Source organism: Macrobrachium rosenbergii, chromosome 56, assembly GCF_040412425.1.
Source record: "Macrobrachium rosenbergii isolate ZJJX-2024 chromosome 56, ASM4041242v1, whole genome shotgun sequence".
NCBI lineage: Eukaryota > Metazoa > Arthropoda > Malacostraca > Decapoda > Palaemonidae > Macrobrachium > Macrobrachium rosenbergii.
The window spans coordinates 49287889-49307898 of record NC_089796.1 but is presented as its reverse complement, the minus strand read 5'-3'; the positions used below and the strand labels follow the sequence as shown (position 1 = coordinate 49307898).

Genomic DNA, 20010 nt, shown 5'->3' with positions numbered 1-20010 from the left:
TTTTAAATGAAGTTAAAGTTACTGTATTTTCATTTAAAAGTTAGCTTAATACATTACCCTTAAAAAAAGAAATAAATGGTTGACTTAAGAATATAAGTGTGTGACTCTCTCCCCCATTCCACCGATCTATTTTTAGAGGTCTTCTCAACCTCGTTTTTAAAAACTTCTTTATTCTGTCACTTTCTCTTTGTTCTGAAATTCTCTATGTTCTGAAATGCTCTATGTCTCTATGTTTTAGAACGGCGCATTTACAGTTTGTAAATGGTACAGGTAAAATTAGATCAATTCAAAATTATCTACTGTACAGTTAAAGACATACAGAGAAACAGTGCTGTAATATGAAGGTTGGCTAACTTCGAACGAGAGAGAGAGAGAGAGAGAGAGAGAGAGATAACAGTTGCCCTTACTTAAGAGAGTGAAATTTTTTATGAATTGTTACGGATGCACACACACACACACACACAGAATTACAAGAAAAATTTGACCACTGATTAGCAACACTCCCCTTCTTGCCATGTTAAATAACATGTCTGACAGCTTTTGCCTTCAACCTTCTTAACTAAAGACGAGGGAAGAATTTGTTTGTTAAAAATAATACGAATTTTGTAATTACAGTTTTTTATTATTATTATTATTATTATTATTATTATTATTATTATTATTATTATTATTATTATTTAATTTTATTAATTTTATTAATATTTGAAAATTAGTACTTATTATTAGGTAAAAAGTTTATTTATCATACAAATAAACATACCTGTATACATGTACCATAAAAATTAATCTCACTAAAAGAGAGAGAGAGAGAGAGAGAGAGAGAGAGAGAGAGAGAGAGAGAGAGAGAGAGAGAGAGAGAGAGAGAGAAATGATTACTTTTAATAATATTTAATGTTATTAATTTACACATAAAAGCTTGAAAACTTATAAATTACATAAAAAATTAAGCAAACACTTTTGCAGGGGTTCTCAGTGTTCGCAAATGTTCGCGTATATGTGAAAAACTCGTGTATGACCATTAGTTAGGTTCCAATGAAAAATTCGTGTAACTTGAATCGCGCAAGTTCGGGTTTTACTGTATTTCTAAAACAAATCACTGTCTTTACAGAAACCTACCACAATATATTTTATATCTTTGGACCCTTTCTCCATACTGTATAATTTTTTTATAGCATAGTTACTTGTTTCGTCCGCAAGGAGTTACCTTCCATGGTCTACCAGAGCTCCATTGTGACCAAACTAATATCAAAGAATTCTCTTCTAGTTGGTCTTTTTGGCCAGGTATGTGTCGTAATGATTAACATTGTAACACATAATGGAGTATATAATGGACTCAAAGATAAGAGGGCACTCTCCCTTATCTTCAGTGAGGCTGAACCCAGTTTTTCCAGCGTCAAAAGAACCTGCAAGAAAGAGAAGTGACTATTGTGCATGCGCATCCGCCCGCTTGTTTACAAGCGGGCTGTTAAAGACCAAGGAACCATTAACGCTCTCATGTCGATAGCAAACGGTTCACGTCGTTACCAGCGCTCTGAAAAAATTCGAATTTTTTCTCCGTTTTCATTATGGAGGATCATGGAAATATAAAAAATACCATGATAAGTGCTTAATATTAACTTCTACCAAAAGTTTAAGTTTTAAACTTTTGAAATCGGTAATTTCGTTATAGAAGCCGGAACCCGGCTCTTGATTGCCACCTAGTTTTGTAAAGCGTTGATTGCTACCTAGGTTTGTGAAGCGTTGATTGCTACCTGGTTTCGTAAACCATTGATTGCTACCTAGTTCCTTAAAGTGAAAATTGTTTTACATTCTAACCAAATGTTTTAACTAAAATGTTCCACAACTTATCATTAATATAGAAAATGCTTTCAGATCATACGATGTCTACAATAATCTAAGCAGTAAGTGAGAATAATTTATTCTAGATTAATAGTGGATGTTGTCTGTAGCGTATGTCCTTAAGTGGCCAAGCTTAGACTAAGGACCCTAGGATCAGATAATAACAATCATCATCATCATCCAGGTGCCATATCCCCAAGGACGTCGGCAATCATGGCTCGCCACTCCTCTCTATTTCTGGCTCTCTGCAGCAACTGAGCTGCAGACATTCTTCCTCCAGTCATTCTCACCAATCCATCCATATATTTTTGTCTAGGTCTTCCTCTTGGCCGACTTCCATTGATTTTACCAGTGAGAGAGAGATGTTCTAGTTCTTGTCTTCTCACTATGTGACCCACAAACCGCATTTGTCTACCTCTCACTGAAGCCAAAAGTTCTCTCTCAATGCCTACTCTCTCTAATACCTGCTCATTAGTTTTCCTTTCTGTCCATGATATTTTCAGCATCCTTCTCCAAAACCACATTTCTGCAGCCTGTAACCTCTCCTCATCTGCCTTCCTCAAGGTCCAAGTTTCACAGCCATACAACAATACAGACCAAACAAAACATTTCACAAATCTTCTCCTAAGATTCATTGATATTTTTGAGTTGGTGCCTAATCTCTTTATCTTACCAAATGCATCTTTTGCCATGGATATTCTCTTCCTGATCTCTTTTTCGCATTTTCCATCACTTGTGACAGTGCATCCTAAATAATTAAAACTATCGGTTTGTTTAACTGTTTCAGCATTAATTCTTATATCTGTTCTTGGGGATTTCATCTTTGGAGATAACCATAACTTCTGTTTTCTTAATATTTATTGACAGACCTCTTTCTCTGCTTAACTCGTGTAAAGTACTGACTAAAGCTTGAAGTTTATCATGAGAGTCTGCAACAAGTACTGTATCATCAGCATATCTGATATTATTAATATTGACTCCTCCAACCTTAATTCCTTCCATATCTCTGAGATCTCTCATTATCATTTCACTATATAAATTGAAGAGATCAGGTGATAACACACAACCCTGTCTTACACCTCTCTTGATGTGCCGAGTCTCTGATTCGTCATTTTCTACTTTCACTGATGCCTCTTGATTCCAATATAAATTCTTTATCAATCTTAGATCTTTCCCATCGATATTTATTTGTTCCAATATCCTTATAAGGTCTACATGTCTAACCTGATCAAAAGCCTTTTCATAGTCAACAAAACAAATATATAGATCTTTTTCACTTCTATTGCTCTCTCCATCAACATTCTCAAAATAAAAATTGCATTTCTTGTCCCTTTATCTCTCATAAAACCACACTGTTCATTGCCAATCTCTGGGAGTATCTTATTTCTTATTCTATTCAAAACAATCCTTAATATTATTTTTGTGATCTGACTCATAATAACAATATCTGGGCAAAAATCGTAGCCTAACAATAAGACTACATATTAGTAGAAATTTTTTCATTTTATATAAGCCTGTGCACTTAATCATGAGCTAAATAATCCAGGACTAGCCTAGGCATTACTTTATATTAAGTTATAACTTTTTACGAAACATCCCATTTTTGGACTAAATTGTTAGCCTAGACCATGTAACCTAAGACTAGATGAAATAGTAATCTCTGCTAGATGAGATGGTAACCTAGCCTTAAGGCTACATACTAAGGTAGGCTAATTATGTTTAATGTAACCCATACCCTTAAGTGTGAATTAAATAATCTGGATTAAGCAGTAGCCTAGATTAGAGAAAGTTATAGCCTGGCTTTAAGGTTACACATTAGGGAGTTACTGTTTTATATAGTAGACCTAATAGCCTAGGATTGGATATAAACAACAACCTGGGTTAGACAAAAAATAGTAGAAAACTATAAGGTTACATATTAGTAACTTTTCTGTTTTTATATAGCCTAGCCTATACATTTAAGAATGATCTATAATAATCTGGATTAGGCAATACCCTATACAAGATTAAGAAGAACAAATAAGCTTAGGATTATATATAAACAGCATCCTAGGCTCAATAAAATAACCTAGTTTTTTTACGACTCAGTAGCATGTCTGTAAGGCTACATACTAGTAGAGTCTTATGTAGCTTATATCCTTAAAGGTGATATAAACCCAGAACAGGTAGTAGCGTAACCAAGTTAAGTAGGAACCCCTTTTTAAGGAATATCCTACTATTAGCCTAAAACAGCGATGGCTGAATATCAGATAAAAGAGTAGTCTCAGCCACATAAAACAGAAAACCAGATTATAAGAGGATTGTTTTCTTTATAGTTTATATTCTTAAGTTTTAAATAAGTCTTGAATAGGTTAAGCAAGAACCTTCTAAGAAATCCTCTATTCTTAGCTTAACATAGATTATGCTAGAAGCATTAACCTAAGCTATATAAAAAACAGTAGCTTCGGTTAGTTAAACAAATTAGTTCATAGCAGTTAGTCTGAATGGCATGACAATTGGAATTAAAAATTTCACTTGGCCATTGCAAAAGGACTAACAGTGTATAAGTACAGCCATATACAGGTATGAAAACCATCCTAAACCTTAGAGGGTTTAAGTTAACATAGACATTTAATTAAATGTATTACAACTGCACACTTGTAATCAAGTTAACCTGTAATATGGAAACTGCATGAAGAACTACAGAAGTGTCCCTCATTTAAAAACAATTAATACTAACTAGCTTCAAATAACAACTTGCTTTATATCACTATAGGGCCGCCATTAGGCAGGATCCCCAGTTCAAGTGTTCCATAGCGAATTGCTCAGTTCACTTTTTGGCAATGGGTACAGCCCATACCACCTGCGATAGTCCTTGAAAAAAAAAAAAAAGGAAAATTTGCTTGGTTGCCAGATGTGGCTGAGGTTTGTAGTTTGCTCCTGGCAGCAAGTTTTAAGGACAAAACAGCTCCCTTTAAACTGTCTCAATGGGTCCTAGGGTTCAGTAGGGGTGAGGAAGGGGGAGATTATATCTCTCCGGCAGAACTCTGGCAGGAGATATTTAACCCTTTCTCTGAATAACATCAGTGTTTGGGCCAAAACCCAGTAACATCAGTCCCCAATACCTCCCAGGTTAACCCAGCGGAGGAAGTACAGGAATCTTTACATGGGGTTGACATTCTTATTACAGAATATGAAGTGGACATTGCCATTGAAATAGCCCTGCTGAACCCAGAAGGCTCAGGGACACAAATTTTAGCTAGCCATGGGAGAAACCTTCCAGAAGGGATTCTGTTCCCCATGCAGGTATCGTTGCTGAATAGGATCTTTCCCCCAAAAGGGATACTGGGATGCACCTAACTCAGATTGAAATAACTACATTTTCAGAGGGGTATAGTAACTTGCCCAGGACTTCTGCCCCTTGATTTACAGTCAGTTACAGTTCAGTTGCTGAAGCTCAGTTAGATTGCGCAAGCTCCCCCGAAAGGGATACACAGTTTGCAGTATTTGATCAATTCCATAAGGAAATTGAGTACCATCAAAGATGCCCTTGCCAAGGAACGGCAATATATAAGGGACACGAAGCATGATTCTGAAAAGGAAAGGAAGTTGGTCATGTACACCCCAGACTGTAAAAGTACTTCTTGTGTTAGAATTCCGACTAGAAACAACAAAAGGGTCAGTTCGGAATACATAACTTCGGATCAAAACATAATAGGGGCTCCAATACTCACCCATGATGATACTGATAATCCTTGGTGAGACGCCTCTATGTGCATTTTCTCTCCCGATGGCAAGTATGTAATTAATGAGAGAATAACTATGATCAAAGTTGTACATGTAGAATTTACAAATGGAGGCATTCCCTTATACAGAATGGCACCTGGTACCATCTTCACCAGACATGGAGAAACCACTAACAGAAATGGGTTTCTTACCTGTGCCAATAGCATTAAAAGCTATGGAAATCACCTTTTACCAGGTCAGTGAAAAATGGATCTCTACTTCCATTTTGAATAAGACCCAAGTTGCTCACAAAGTAGCCCCAGCCTTCTATCCCTTCACTTTCAAAAATACTAATCATGTGAAGACAGATTTTTAGAATTTGTAGTGACTAAAAACAAGAGACAATGGCAGAATTAAAACCATCTGCCATGGTCATCCCATTTTCAGGAAATTCCACCATGGAATGGGCAATGCTGCAACTCCCTTTTGAAAGGGAAAAGCTCCCTTTAGATATAGCTACTCACTAGTTTGGGGCCCCTATGAAAAGGCTCTCAGAGGGGAAAGCCTCGTCAGAATTTTATGGTAGGCTCCGACTCCTTAGTATTATAACCTCTACCACCTTGCTGGAAGTTGCCACCTAAAGGCTTCCAGAAGATCCCAGGATAATTTTTGCTGTTGAGGCCAAAAGTCTTATGAGAACCCGATGGGAGGCACTCTGACTTCCTAGAATGGCACATAAAAGCGCGAATGGAAGCATTGGAGGGCTCCATCAAATCACTCTCCAATGTGACTGCATTATTACATTCTAACCCCTTCTGTAAGGACCTGTTTGAGGAGTCTGTTGTGGCTCAACTCAACGAGCATGCCCACCAACAGAATTGTACAATGTACGCTCTTCTGGGGAAAGGGGAATTCAGGAAACAAAGGACCTAATATTTACCTTTACCCAACCCCAAAAAAGGCTCACTTTGATAACAAATCATATAAGACTTCAGTCACCCCAAAAGTTTTCCTCGAAAAACAGGTAGAGGTGGTCAGAAGGGACAATTCCTTACAAAGGGACAACAACAACAGCAAGGACATCCTTTTTCACTAGGTCCAAAAACCAACTTATGGGGGAAAAAGGAAAAAAGCAGCACCTGGAATGTCTATCAAAGGCGAAAGCATAGGAGGAGGAGGAGGAGGAGATACCAAGAGGAATTGTATGGTTAGGGGTTGGCTGCGACGACATCACAGACAATGGAAGTTTTCCCTGTAGGGGCACAGAATTATTTATATGTGCAGAAAAGCCCTGTTAATGGGACCCATAGAGAAATGTGTATATTCACCACCAAGTACATCTCTTCAGTGTCCTCAAAAAGGATTCCTCCTAAAGAAGAGTGATCCTCAACCAATCAACATTGAACAAGCACAATATTTGCCAAAAGTTTTGAATAATTACCGTTGACTAAGTATGTTGAATCATTCCAAAAGGGACTTAGACAGTTTCTATAGATCTGAAAGATGCATACTGGCACATCCCTATAGCCGTTCCCTTCTGTCCCTTCCCAAAGTTCCAGATAGGGAAAGATATGTACAGATTCAAAGTCGCCCTTTTGGCTAAACATTGCCTAAAGAATATTTTACAAAACTAGCGATGGTATTCATTCGAGAACTCAAATAAAAAGAAATACAACTAATAGCCTACCTAGATAACTGCTTGATCTGGGGGCCCACAAGAAAAGAGTGCTAGAAAAACCTAAGAGCAATGGTCAACAGACTACAGTCAAAAGGTTTTATAATAAATTTGAAAATATCCTACCTCAAGCTCAGCAGACACTTTCAGTGGCTGGGACTGTGTTGGGATACTCTTCACGGCCTGTTGTCTCTCCCATCGTACTCAAAACAGAATAAGGCAAGTCCTTAAAAGGTTCCTTGCACAGCCCAGAGTTTCCAGGTGGCAATCAGAACGTATGATGGGCCTGCTGCAGTTTGCATCAGTAATAGATCCAATACTTAGATTGCAACTTAAAATGTGAACAAATTCTGGCTATCGCATGCAAGAAAAAAGATGCGAGACTGACCTTATCAAAGGATTAAGAAAGTTGGGGAGATACTTCAGCCTTGGATCTGGAAGGAATCTGGTAAAACAGGTCACCCTGACTCCTCCATCTGTTGGACAATCACTCTTTTCAAACAGTAGCCAGCATTCTTCCACAACTGAAAGTGGACTTGTTTGCGATGTACTAGAATCACAAACTCCTAAGATATGTCTCCAAACCTGGACAGTCAAGCAACAGCAAGAGATGCCTTTGTAAAGACTGGAACAAGGGGAGGACGATATCTTTCTCCTCCATTGTCCCAGATTTCGAAGGTTTTGAGCAAACTTCTAACCTTCAAAGGAGCAGCTTACTTAATAGCCCCAAATTGGCCAAACAGGCATTGGTTCCTATTACTTCAACAATGGATGAAAAGATCAATTCCACTATTGTCCACTGTTCTATCCCAGACAGTAGGAGGGAAAGTCGTTTATGCATCCTCCTTTCTGAGCTGAGACCTTTACCCATGGATTTTTAAAAAATATCTATCGTGAAAATTACTCACCCAACATTGCAAATACCCATCTGTCCGTTCTCCTGTAAGTACCTTTGCTTTATCCTCGGGGAGATGGTGTTCCAGTTCAGGGCACTCTGTTTTGGGTTCTCGACCGCTCCTCAGGTGTTCATGCGAGGGTTCACCCTGGTGTCAGCTTGAGCCCATTTGCATGGGATACATCTGTTTAGGTATCTTGACGACTGGCTTGCCTTGGCTAACTCCCACATGCAGTTGCTTCAGGACAGGGATCGGCTTCTCAAGTTTTGCAGCGATCTAGGGATTGTAGTAAATCTCGGCAATAGTAAGTCGTCAATGGTCACCTGTTGTTGCTGGAGAAGCTGGTCCCTCATGGGCGACTTCACCTTCGTTCCCTTCAGTGGAGACTGAAGGAGTACTGGTCCCAGTCTAGAAACTCTCAATCCTTTCTCATTCCCCTCTCAGGGGAAGTGAGAGAGGATTTAGACTGGTGGCTGTACAACAGGAACCTCTTGATAGGAGTATGCCTGCATACTTCCCCTCCGGACATGCTTCTGTTCTCAGACACATCGACCAAGGGATGGGGTGCTCTCCTGGAGGAGTTGCTGACTTCGGGAGTGTGGAACTGAGATGACAGGCACTTTCACATCAATATCCTGGAGCTCAAGGCAGCCTTCCTGGCCCTCCAAGAGTTTCAGGATCGAGTGATGGGACACTCCGTGGTGTTGATGAGCGGCAACAGCACATTGGTGGTATATGTCAACAAGCAGGGGGGTCTCGCATCCCTTCCACTTCACCAGTTGAACGATGCAGGTACACGAGTGGGTTGTGGCTCACTCGGTAGAGCTGTCAGCCAGATGCATTCCAGGCAAGAGGAATGTACAGTAGTGGCAGACAAGCTCAGCCACCAGAATCAAGTGATAGAGATGGAGTGGTCCCTTCACTCAAACATCATGGAGAGGCTGTTTGATTTGTGGGGCCATCCAGTCATAGATCTGTTCACCGCCTAGCACAATGGAAAACTTCATGCCGGACCCATGGGCCACTGCAGAGGTCACTTTTCAGCACCCATGGAACAACCTCAACGTCTACGCCTTCCCTTGGTTTTGTCTGATATGCAGGGTGATCAGCCAAGTGTTGATCACCCTGAATCTGAGGGTGATTCAGGTATCCTGACCTGCTAGCTCTGCTCTCCAAGGCAATGAGAGAGATTTCCTCCCTGGCCCATCCTTCTGTGTCAACCCCACGTAGAGCAGGACCACCAGGCATTGTAAACCCTGTGTCTTCACGGCTGGCGGTTATCCAGGATCTCTTGCGAGCAAGAGGCTTTATGCACCAAGTAGCAACAGAGATGGCTGGATACCTCAGATAGTCCTCTACAGCACTATACCAGGGAAAGTGGGCCATCCTCTGTTCTGTGGTTGGTGTCATAGACTGGGTCTCTCTCTGGTCTGAGCTACTATTCAGCAAGTCATTGATTTCCTCATCTTCCTTCCCCGAGAGAAGCTTCTCTGTTTCAGCCGTGAAAGGCTATAGGGCCTCACTCAGTCTTGTCTTGCAGCTGAAGGATGTAGACATCTGCTCCTTTTGGAGATTTCGCTACTGGTGATAAGCTTCGAAAGGTCTTGCCCACCCAGGGACCTCAGGCCCCCCTGCATGGGATATGACTCTTGTTTTGAGGAGCCTGACTTGTGCACTGTATGAGCCTTTATGAGAGTTGTCAGGCAGGGATCTGACCCTCAAGATTGTCTTCCTGCTTGCCCTGGCATCGGCGAAGAGAGTAGGAGAACTGCATGGACATTCCTTTGATGTTAAACACTTGAGGGGATGGGGATCAGTTACCCTTGATCCTGAGAGCTTACGAAGTCAGGGGCATTGATCCAACCTCCGGTAGAACCTGTCGGTTTCTCAGGTACTGAAAGCAGGAGTGTGGTCTCAACAGACCACTCTCCACCTCTTTCTACCTGCGGGACATTGCCCACAAGTCCTTGGACACATTTTCCTTGGGGCCTATGGTGGCTGCTCAACAAGTTGTGTAGCTTAACCTGGCTCCTCTAACAGGGCAGGATTGCATCTCGCCTAAGATGTTTGGTTGTGGATGTGAGAATGACTGCAGGAATGACTGGCCTCTCCTTCTCCTTCCTTCTTGTCCTTCCTCTCTTCCTTCGGGCAGAGAGTGGACCCAAGCTGTTACTGTACTGGAACTGGAGGTCGATGCAGGTAAGTCTATACATCGAGATTCCATTCTATTTTTCCTTCCTGGATTATAGAAGCAAACCTGCTCCTTCCTGTAGCAAGGGGAGGAAGGAGACCTTGACAATAAGACAAACCCATAGTTACATTTGCCTTACTGTCTCTGACTCTTAAGGTTCATCCTAGCATATTTTCGTTTGAGGTTACGTTTTCCTCCGAAAAAGACCCAGAAGTCTGACAATTGATCATGTGGTACTACACCCTGATCAGTTTGTCAGAAGCTTGTTTCTCCATGCTCATCGACCAGGAAGAGAATCCCAGGTGTGGCAAACACCAGTCAATTCAAGAGACTCACTCAGATTCCTCCCTCCAACCAGTGAGTCTTCCTAATGTAAAGGACCTATGGTTTGAACATCGTGTAGGAACTAATCACAATTTTTTAAAGTAAATTGTATTTTTCCTAACTATACAAACCTGAGGTCCTGTATGTTACATTTTTATGCCCACCCCATGCCACCCCTCAATCTGACACCTGGGCGGAAAGGCAAATTGGAATGTTTACGTCTGGGCAGGCAGGACTCCCGCCTAATGGACAGTAGGTAACTGCCTAATCACCTTGTTTGAAAGTTCAATGTCTGTTTCCAGCTGCGCTGTAAGTAATTCCTAATGTAAAGGACCTCAGGTTTGTATGGTTAGAAAAAATATAATTTTCTTTTAAAAATTGTGATTTTTTCATTCTAAAACACAATATTTGAATTGTTTGTAAGTTAGTTATTGTACTCTTCATGGCTACTTAAATCCGTGAATACTTGACACCCTTCTAAAAATGCTGAGAACTGCCTATTTTGATTACCCAAACACCAAAAAACCCTGTAAAAATACTTATACCTGACTACTTTAACAGTTACAATATATCATGGAAAATGCATTTAGTCACGAAAATAATATGAAAATATAATAATTATTGAATATTTCTCTTATGAAAAATTCCGTAAATAGGCACATTTTCTGTGAATAATGTGGATATACGATCCACAGGAAAATCACGAATAGGTGAAGCTGCAAAGCCAGAACAGCGAATAGGCGGGGGACCATTGTACTGTACTTTTTTCACCTTAAAACACAATACTATACTATATTTGAATTGTTTGTAAGTTGGTTATAGTACTCTTCACTCCTATTTAAGTACTGTATGATATGAAGTCAATACAGTACCGTGAGTTTTTTCATCCTAAAACACAATATTTGAATTGTTCAAAAGTTGGTTATTGTTCTCTTCATGCCTATTTAAGTACAGTATGGTATAAAGTCAATACAACACTGTTCGTTTTTTCATCCTAAAACACAATATTTGAATTGTTCGAAAGTTGCTTACTGTACTCTTCACGCCTATTCAAGTACAGTATGATATAAAGTCAGTACAGTACTTTACATTTTTTCATCCCAAAACACAATATTTGAATTGTTCCTAAGTTGGTTACTGTACTCGTGCGCCTACAGTATTAAGTCAATACAGTACTGTATGTATTTTCATCCTAAAATACAATACACTGTAAATACAGTACTGTATGTAAATAAAGACAAAATCCACGAAGGAAAGAGAAACAATGGAGTGCTGTGAGCCCTTTCGACTGTCGTCCTTTACTTAGCAGACAAGAAATATGAAAGTAAGTTTACAAAGAGAGCTCATATGAATGACAGATGGGGATTACAAAGGAAAAAATATGTACGTGGAATCCAACACAATTGAAGAATTAGTAGAACTACCAAAACAGGCTTAAATATTTAAGAGATGTTACAAAGGATTAGGATCAACTGTTCAGAAGCAGGGACAGGACAATTAAAAGATTATACAAGGAGGTGACTGACCACAAAAAATGTTAGTACAACAAAATAATTCCCCTTTTTTTGTAAACTAACAGTTTTTGCAAAATGAATATTTTTACAAATAAAAACTTATATTAAACATACGAATACATAGAAAATATATGTAAAGTAACTAATTTTTCTAATACAGGGGTCCAAATAATACATGCCAGGGTTAAGATTAAAATTACAGCTGACTCCAAAAGATTTCTTAAAGAGAAATTTTTCAATTTGGCAATCACTGAACTTTCAGTCCAATGTATCCTGTGAAAGTTTTCACTTAAAGGAAAGAATATATTATTGGATGTTTGTCCAGTTTTGACTGAACACTTATGTTGCTTAATACGTTCATATAAATCTTTGCTAGATTAGCCAATATAAAAAGAGGAGGCGTCCAAACATGGAATTTTATATATTATGTTGTTGTTATCTTTAGGGCTATTTTTTATTAACATTCCTTTTAGGGTGTCATTATATGAAAAACCGAGGTTGACATTAAGAGATTTTAAAAATGACTTTATGTTTTCAAAACCACTAAAATATGGCAAGCTAAAAATGTTCTTAGGGGTGACTGTCTCCATGTTACTTTCACTATAAAACTTTTTGTGGGCTTGATTATAACAAATATCTAGTATATGTGAAGGATAACATAAATCTGTCCCTATTTTTCCTATGTATTCAAATTCTTGATCCAAAAACTGGGGACTGACAATGCGCAAAGCTCGTAAAAACATAGAAGAAAAAATTGATATTTTGATAAAAATGGACACAAGTTAAGTTGTTGGTCAATTTCCTATAAATACTGAATTTGCATTTAAATGGTTCTCTATGTATTAAAACATCTAAGAAAGGGAGGCAATTGTCTTTTACTAATTCTAAAGTAAATTTACCTGGTTATTCAAATTAGAGAGTAAATCATTTACATCAATATCAGGAGGCAAAACAGCTAAAATACTGTCAACATACCTATACCACTTTAAAGGAGTATAAATGATATTAGGTAAATATCGTTTTTCAAAGAATTCCATATACAAGTTTGAGAGGAGTGGAGATAAAGGGTTGCCCATTGCCATACCAAATATTTGTTGGTAAAATTCACCATTGAATATAAACTTACAATAACAAATGCACAACTTAGTGAGTGAAATATGACTTACAGATAGAGGTAATTCATGATGGATTAGTTCATTACTAAGATACTCTAAAATAGAATCTATAGGGACTTCAGTAAAAAGAGAACAAACGTCAAAACTAACGAATCTATCTGCGGGCCAAAAAGTGATTTGTTTAATTTATCAATTAAATCTAGACAATTATATACATGAGAATCGGAGATAGTTCCCAAGTAACGGGGATAAGAAGCTTGGTAATATAGTTCGAAAGTTGATATGATATTGAGCCAACAGTTCTGATAATAGGCCGCATAGCATTATTTTCTTTGTGCGTTTTTACTAATCCGTATAAGTAAGGTAACGAGGGAAATTTTACTGACAACTGACCTATTAGTTCTATTTTATCTTTAAGGACTTTTTTCATTGTGCTATTGAAATTTTTATGATTTGATCAAGGGTATTTTTTGTTAGTTGTTTGTAAGTCGTATCATCATCCAGTAAGGCTTGCATACGTGATTTGCAGTCAGCTTTATCTAAAATTACAATACCATTTTAGAAAGCGGTTTTTTATAAATATTATATATATATATATATATATATATATATATATATAAATAAATATAAATACAGTATCATATATCATTGGGCCTTGGTCCCTGTGGTCCAGTTGCGTCTGAATAATGACGAGTTCTGGATAGTTGTATTATTTTAAAAATTTGCTGTCTTGGTTATTGTAGAATATTAATTTCTTTTCAGGGTTTAAACTTGACGATCATACCTTCAACCTTTGAAGAGAAATATGATCCTAAAGATTATGATAACCCTGGAGATTTTGCAATTGCAACGGCACGTGGTAAGGCGGAAGAAGTAAGTGAATATACCACTTGAAATTCTTTAAAACTTGCTCCTGTATTTTTGCTTGCAAAGTGCATTAATTCATACCCTATTATACTTTTGCCTCAATGTTCACTTGAAGATTGAAGGCTGACTTTTGTTAGTTTATAAATATCATGGTAGTATACTATAGTTATTGATGGCTTGAGAAAAGCACCTTTTCTTAAAGTTGAAACTGAATTTGTTCCTATGAAAATACAATCAAGAGCCTTTTTTTATGTGTATAATTGTTTTTCATTTATTGTTGACTGTGTTTTTGTCAGTTTTTTCTATGGAGAAGAACCTGATCAACCATGTTGCAAGGGATTTGGGTGCCTTTGTGGGTCGTTTATGTTCCCCACAGCAGTAAAGGCTAATAAGTAATATTTTTCCTTTAAGGGAAATGCATGCACATGTTCTTCTCCCTACAAGGAGGAGTGTGTTGGCTGGTCGTCTTTGCAGTGAGAGGAGATTTTGCAAGTGGAAGAGGAAAGACAAGAAATGTTTGCCAGCTTCTTTCAGGGTGGGGAAGGGGTAATACATCCCCAGTGATTCCACCAAATCCTTATAGCTCCTTTCTCCCACCTTCTTTGTTCCCTGTCCCACTTCCTAGCAGTGCTGGCCCCTTTTTGGATGGATAGCGCTCGGGTTGATAAGAAGTCTGTACATGGATTCTCTGAGGCCAAAGAGCTGTTGGCCAGGTTGCCTGGCCCTTGTGTTCATCATGGAGGAGGAGGAGGAGGAGGAGGCGTTGGTACAATACAAAACGGCCAATATACAGCCACCACAGCATTTTTGGTTGGAAGTATGGTCCTGTATGGTTGCTAGGATATCATCCTCAAAGGGAAGTCGCACTCCTGAAGGAGGATGCTTCCGTTAAGAGACTGCTGCTGTCTGGAGGTAGGGCCATTACCCACCTAATCCACCAGACAGCCAACTTGTGGTCCAATCTGGTGTTGAAGAGGCAGGATGCTGTTTTATTCCAGCTCTCGAGGTACAAAGCAGCAGAGTCAGTATTACCATTCCAGAATGGACTGGTACTGTGATCTACCTCTTCCCTCAGAGCGAGGTAGAGGCTGCGATGGACAGGCTATGTGGTGAGAGTAATGACATGGTCGTCAACCAGGCATTGTCACATAGCGCCTCTTGGCCTCTGCAAGGCACCGCAGCTTGACCTGCAGGTCAGGCTGGCTCTTCCTAATTGGATCAGAGAGAGGTTTGCAATTGTGTTCCTTTCAGCCCATCCATGCCGAAAGTCAAGGGGTTGCCTGTCGAGCCACTGGGCAACATGGCAGTGACATGGAGTGGAGACCTGGGTAGTGTTGCTTTGTTAAAAGATAGTCAGTATCTGTGAAAACAAACTATGTTTTTTGTTTTTTTCTGTATGTAATTTATTATATATATTCATTGGTTTGATTTTTATTGTTATTGTTAGCAGAAATGATTGTGGAATGGTCAGCCCCTTGAGAAATTGGGTTTTGGTTGAACTTGATGAATTGGATTCTATTAGTATGCTGGGAGGAAAATTATACTATGAACTACTATGGTAGAGATGGGTGTTATATAAGCTACTAGACACAAAAGAAAAGTCTAGAATTAAAGAATTTAGTTTGTGTTTGGTATAGTTTAAAGTGGAGAAGCAAATCCACAGTTATGTAAATGTACATATATTTAAAGATAAATCAATATAGATAGCTTTTGGGAACTTGTTCGGTTCCCCTTTTCAATCTGATGCGTTGATGTAACACTCCAACCAAGTAAACATAAAAGGACTCAAAACAAGCGAAGTTGTTTATAAACTATGGAACCGGTCGTCAAACATAGATCAGGCAATGCCGTCGTTTTCTGATGAAAGTCCTGCCAGTCGTCTGGAACGTCTAATTGGTCCTTGCTCGATGTGGTCATTTTGCTGGTCATCAACTGTATAGGCACCTGCAACATCGGTTACTGGAAGTAACCGAGTTACCTGAACAGGAGAAAGAGAGGCAACCGCAGCATCAGATGTGGCTAACGAGACAACGCTATCATAATGGTCTTTATTCTTAAAACCTTTAATGTACTTCCTGGAAATAAGGTTGTTGGTGAATTTATCTTCCCGTGTAAAAGATTAATAGTTTAAAGTGTATGATAGACTGTATTGATATACTGTATTTTTAATTATTTTGTGGGAGTTATCAGCTTGCTGGACCCATTTCTCAAAGAAAAAAGACTTATACTTCTCATTTGTATGTTGTAAAAAGTTGACAGTGTACGAGGAGCTGTTTATATATAATGTATATACTAAGTTCTTTTCTGTGAAAAATCTATTTTGATTAAATATTCCTGGATGCATTGGAGGTTTATTGGAAAATTGTAAGTACTGTACTCACTTTATTTCTTTGTGTATTTTCATACTAAAAAACAAACTGTAAAGGAGATTGATGATCATCAAGTTGTATTTATGAGTGTTCTTTGGACTGATTATAGGTTAGTATGTGGTTAGGTAGGGATTGATCCAATATATTATTGTCCACAGGAATACAGAGGTAACTTGTGCTGGTTGTAAGTTGTTTGTAAATAAAACTACTGTATTAGGAAATAAATGCAGGTTAAGCAGAGATAGTTTGGTTTACTACCCAAGTTTGTTTAACTGGATCACTGCTCATTCTCGACATCTCTCGGCGAATTCAACACTGTTTCCTAGATGAGAAAAAGAAACCACAACAGTGCTTGTTCTATGAGAAGGATATCTATTACCTTTTAAGTCCCCACCACCCCTTGCTTATGACCTGGTTTATTTACACACATACATTCCTGGCTCACAGAAGGATCTTGTCTTTTGGGAGGAGGCAAATGCACTGCTGAGGAAGGGTGCAGGCACGTTATTGAATAGGGATTCAACATTGAATCCCTATTTACGTTGAATCCCTATTTACTAACGTGCCCGTAGAAGAGACCATTGACCTCATCATCAAACGTGTCTCTAGGAACCCTTCGACGCCCCAGCTGAATATCCCGGAAGGATCACTGTGGACCCTCCTGGAGATATGCACTAAGAAGGCCCCTTTTTCCACCCATAGGGGCCATATGTATAGGCAGAAAGATGGTGTGGCAATGGGCTCGCCTCTGGGTGTCCTCTTCACGAACTTCTATATGGGAACTGTAGAAGAACGAGTCTTTTCCGCATACGAAGACCATGCAAGTATGTCCGCTACATCGACGACATCTTTGTGCAGGCAGATGATGAAGATGAGGTAGAAGCGATCTGCCGCACATTCCAGCAATGCAGTTCACTGAACTACACAGTTGAATTTAGTAGCAGCGGTCAGCACCCCTTTCTCAATGTCCTTATTTGCAAGACGGAAGATGGCCTAAGAACCTCTGTATATACCAAGCTGACTAACTTAGGCCTCTGCCTAAACAGAGACAACAAGTGCCCTGCAAGGTAAAAGAACACCACCATCAAGGCCTTCGTAAGAATGGCCTTAAAACATTGTTCTACCTGGCAGGACACACACCAAGAAATTGATTGCATCTCTCAAATGCTTGTGAATAATGGATACTCCAACAAGCAGTTTAACAAAGAAATACATGCAGCATTGGATCGGTGGTATTGTAAAGTCCCTGCTCATTGGGTTTTCTCTAGTGAACCTCCCGTTTTCTACGGTGCCTTTCCCATGAACTTAAGTCAGGCTGATTAGCCATGTTTTTAGTTATGTAAATGTGTATCTGCTACTTATCCATTTGTGCCCTTTTATGTTGTACATGTGTCAGAGCATTATTGTGTCCATTCTTGTAATTTATTTTTGACATGTTATTTGTATTTACCTGTCCTGTTTCACATTGAGAACAATTGACCTCGGGTCACCTGTATTCCATGTATGTCTGTGTACTGACGTCCGCACGCCACTTTATAAGTGGCACGCTCTCTGAATAAACTAGCAGTAAATGTCCACCTGCTCTCTTTTTTGCACCTCTCACAGTGGTGACCCCGGAGTGGTTCCAGGAGCCATTAGCGGACCCATACGGCAACTTAGTCTTGACCCGATGAACTACCCCACGCCCCTAATGGATGAAAGACGGTGCTTTAACAAAGCGTTCGGGCGTAACGACCCTCATCGGCAGGTCACCGGCGTCATTAGCGGACCCACATGGCATGCTCCCAAGCGTGTATTGATGCGAGTGTAACCCGCTCCAAGTGAGAGTGCAGAAGCAAGCATGGACGCGAACATTCCCTCCCACATACAAATAACCGCGAACTTCGTGGAATCTGATATCTCCCTCGTGCAGAACCCACTCGTGCCCTCCCCCACGCCAAGGCTCGCGTGCTCCTCCACCCCAGTACCCGCTCCTTGCACGCTGCCCTTCCTGACAGACCAAACAAGGTCCGCCCTCGCCATAAAGCTGCCGCCTTTACTCACAGCAACCTGTCATCATGGCTCTACAGGGTTGAGGGGCAGTTCAGGCTGGCAGGACTGACCGATAAGGTGCTGCAGGCAGAGGTACTGCCCGGAAGAGGTCTACAGAAAGATCGCCTCGTGGGTGTCTGCCGCAAGTCCCGCCACCTACCAAAAGCTGAAGGCCTCTCTTGTCGAGACCTGCTCCCTGCCGGTCTCTGAGAGGGCTGCCCACGCCCTCGACTTCGTCAGCAACCCCTGACACGACCAGAACCTCCGGGAGACGTGGAACATCATCCAGGACCTCCTCATCCTACCTGGGACAGACAGCAGCGGCAGGCACTCGGAGATAAGCCTGTCGAGGGAGATCTTCCTCCGTCAGCTCCTCCTGGAGGCTCGGACCCAGATCCTGGAGCCTTACACCCTACCCCTCGACAACCTGATAAGGACAGTGCAGCAGCTGACTGACTTCACGAGGGCAGCTAAGCGGACGTCCATGCCCGCACACCCCATCAATTCCCTCCAACTGGAGGAGGCTGCAGAGGGGGAGATAAACGCCGTCACCAGAAGGCAGCCAACCCATCACCAGAAGAAGCAACTGCCGGGGCCTTGCTACTACCACCAGCAGTACGGCAAGGACACCCGGAACTGTCAACCCCCCTGCCCTTTCGCCCATCCAAAAAACGGAGGTGGCGGCAGCCAACAGCACAGGCCGCCGTGGCAGCAGAAGAACCCAGGAGCCCAGAACCAGTAGGTTTTTACGTCCACGATACCATCTCCGGCAGGATGATGCTGATTGACACTGGGCCATATGATCAGTGTTCCCGCCATCCAGAGAGGACCGCAAATGGCCACCGGACCCAACTGCCTCTCTGACTGCTGCCAACGGGTCCCCATCCTCTCCTATGGCACCAAGCTCCTGTTGGTCTCCATCCTTGGCCGGAGGTACAGGTGGAATTTCATCGTCGCGGACGTGAGGACCCCACTCCTGGGCGCGGACTTCCTCGCCTACTTCGGTCTGGCAGTCGACGTCAGTCGTAAGCGCCTGATGGACACCGACTCCTGCCAGTCCCTTCCCCTGGCGACTGGCCCCAGCGCACCCACCGTCTGCTCTGTCGCCCCGCACCAGTATCCTCAACTTCTGAAGGAGTTCCCCGATGTCTTCAAGCCCAAACTGCATCAGGTGCCCGGGGCCCCTGCCAAGTACGGAGTTTACCACCACATCAAAACAAAGGGCCCCCCAATGCACGCAAAGTTCTGGAGGCTTCCCCCTCGACGACTTCAGGAGGCCAAGGATGCTTTCGCTGAGGTGGAGCGTATGGGCATATGCAGGAAGGCCTCCAGCCTGTGGGCCTCTCCCCTCCACGTGGTGAAGAAACCGGACGGCTCCTGGAGACCCTGCGGTGACTATAGGTGGCTCAACCTCGCCACGGAACCAGATCAATACCCTCTTCCAAACATACAAGATCTCACAGCCTCTTTTCACGGGGCCAAAA

At 41.0% G+C, this 20010-nt stretch overlaps 1 protein-coding gene across 1 annotated transcript in view; it reads left to right on the top strand.

Annotated features, from left to right (window-relative positions):
• LOC136836474 (dTTP/UTP pyrophosphatase) overlaps nt 1-20010 on the top strand; it is a 181552-nt gene that overhangs the window by 68813 nt on the left and 92729 nt on the right. Inside the window, exon 2 of the mRNA XM_067100747.1 lies at nt 14022-14132. Coding sequence (XP_066956848.1) covers nt 14022-14132 — 111 coding nt within the window. The remainder of the gene's footprint in view (nt 1-14021; nt 14133-20010) is intronic.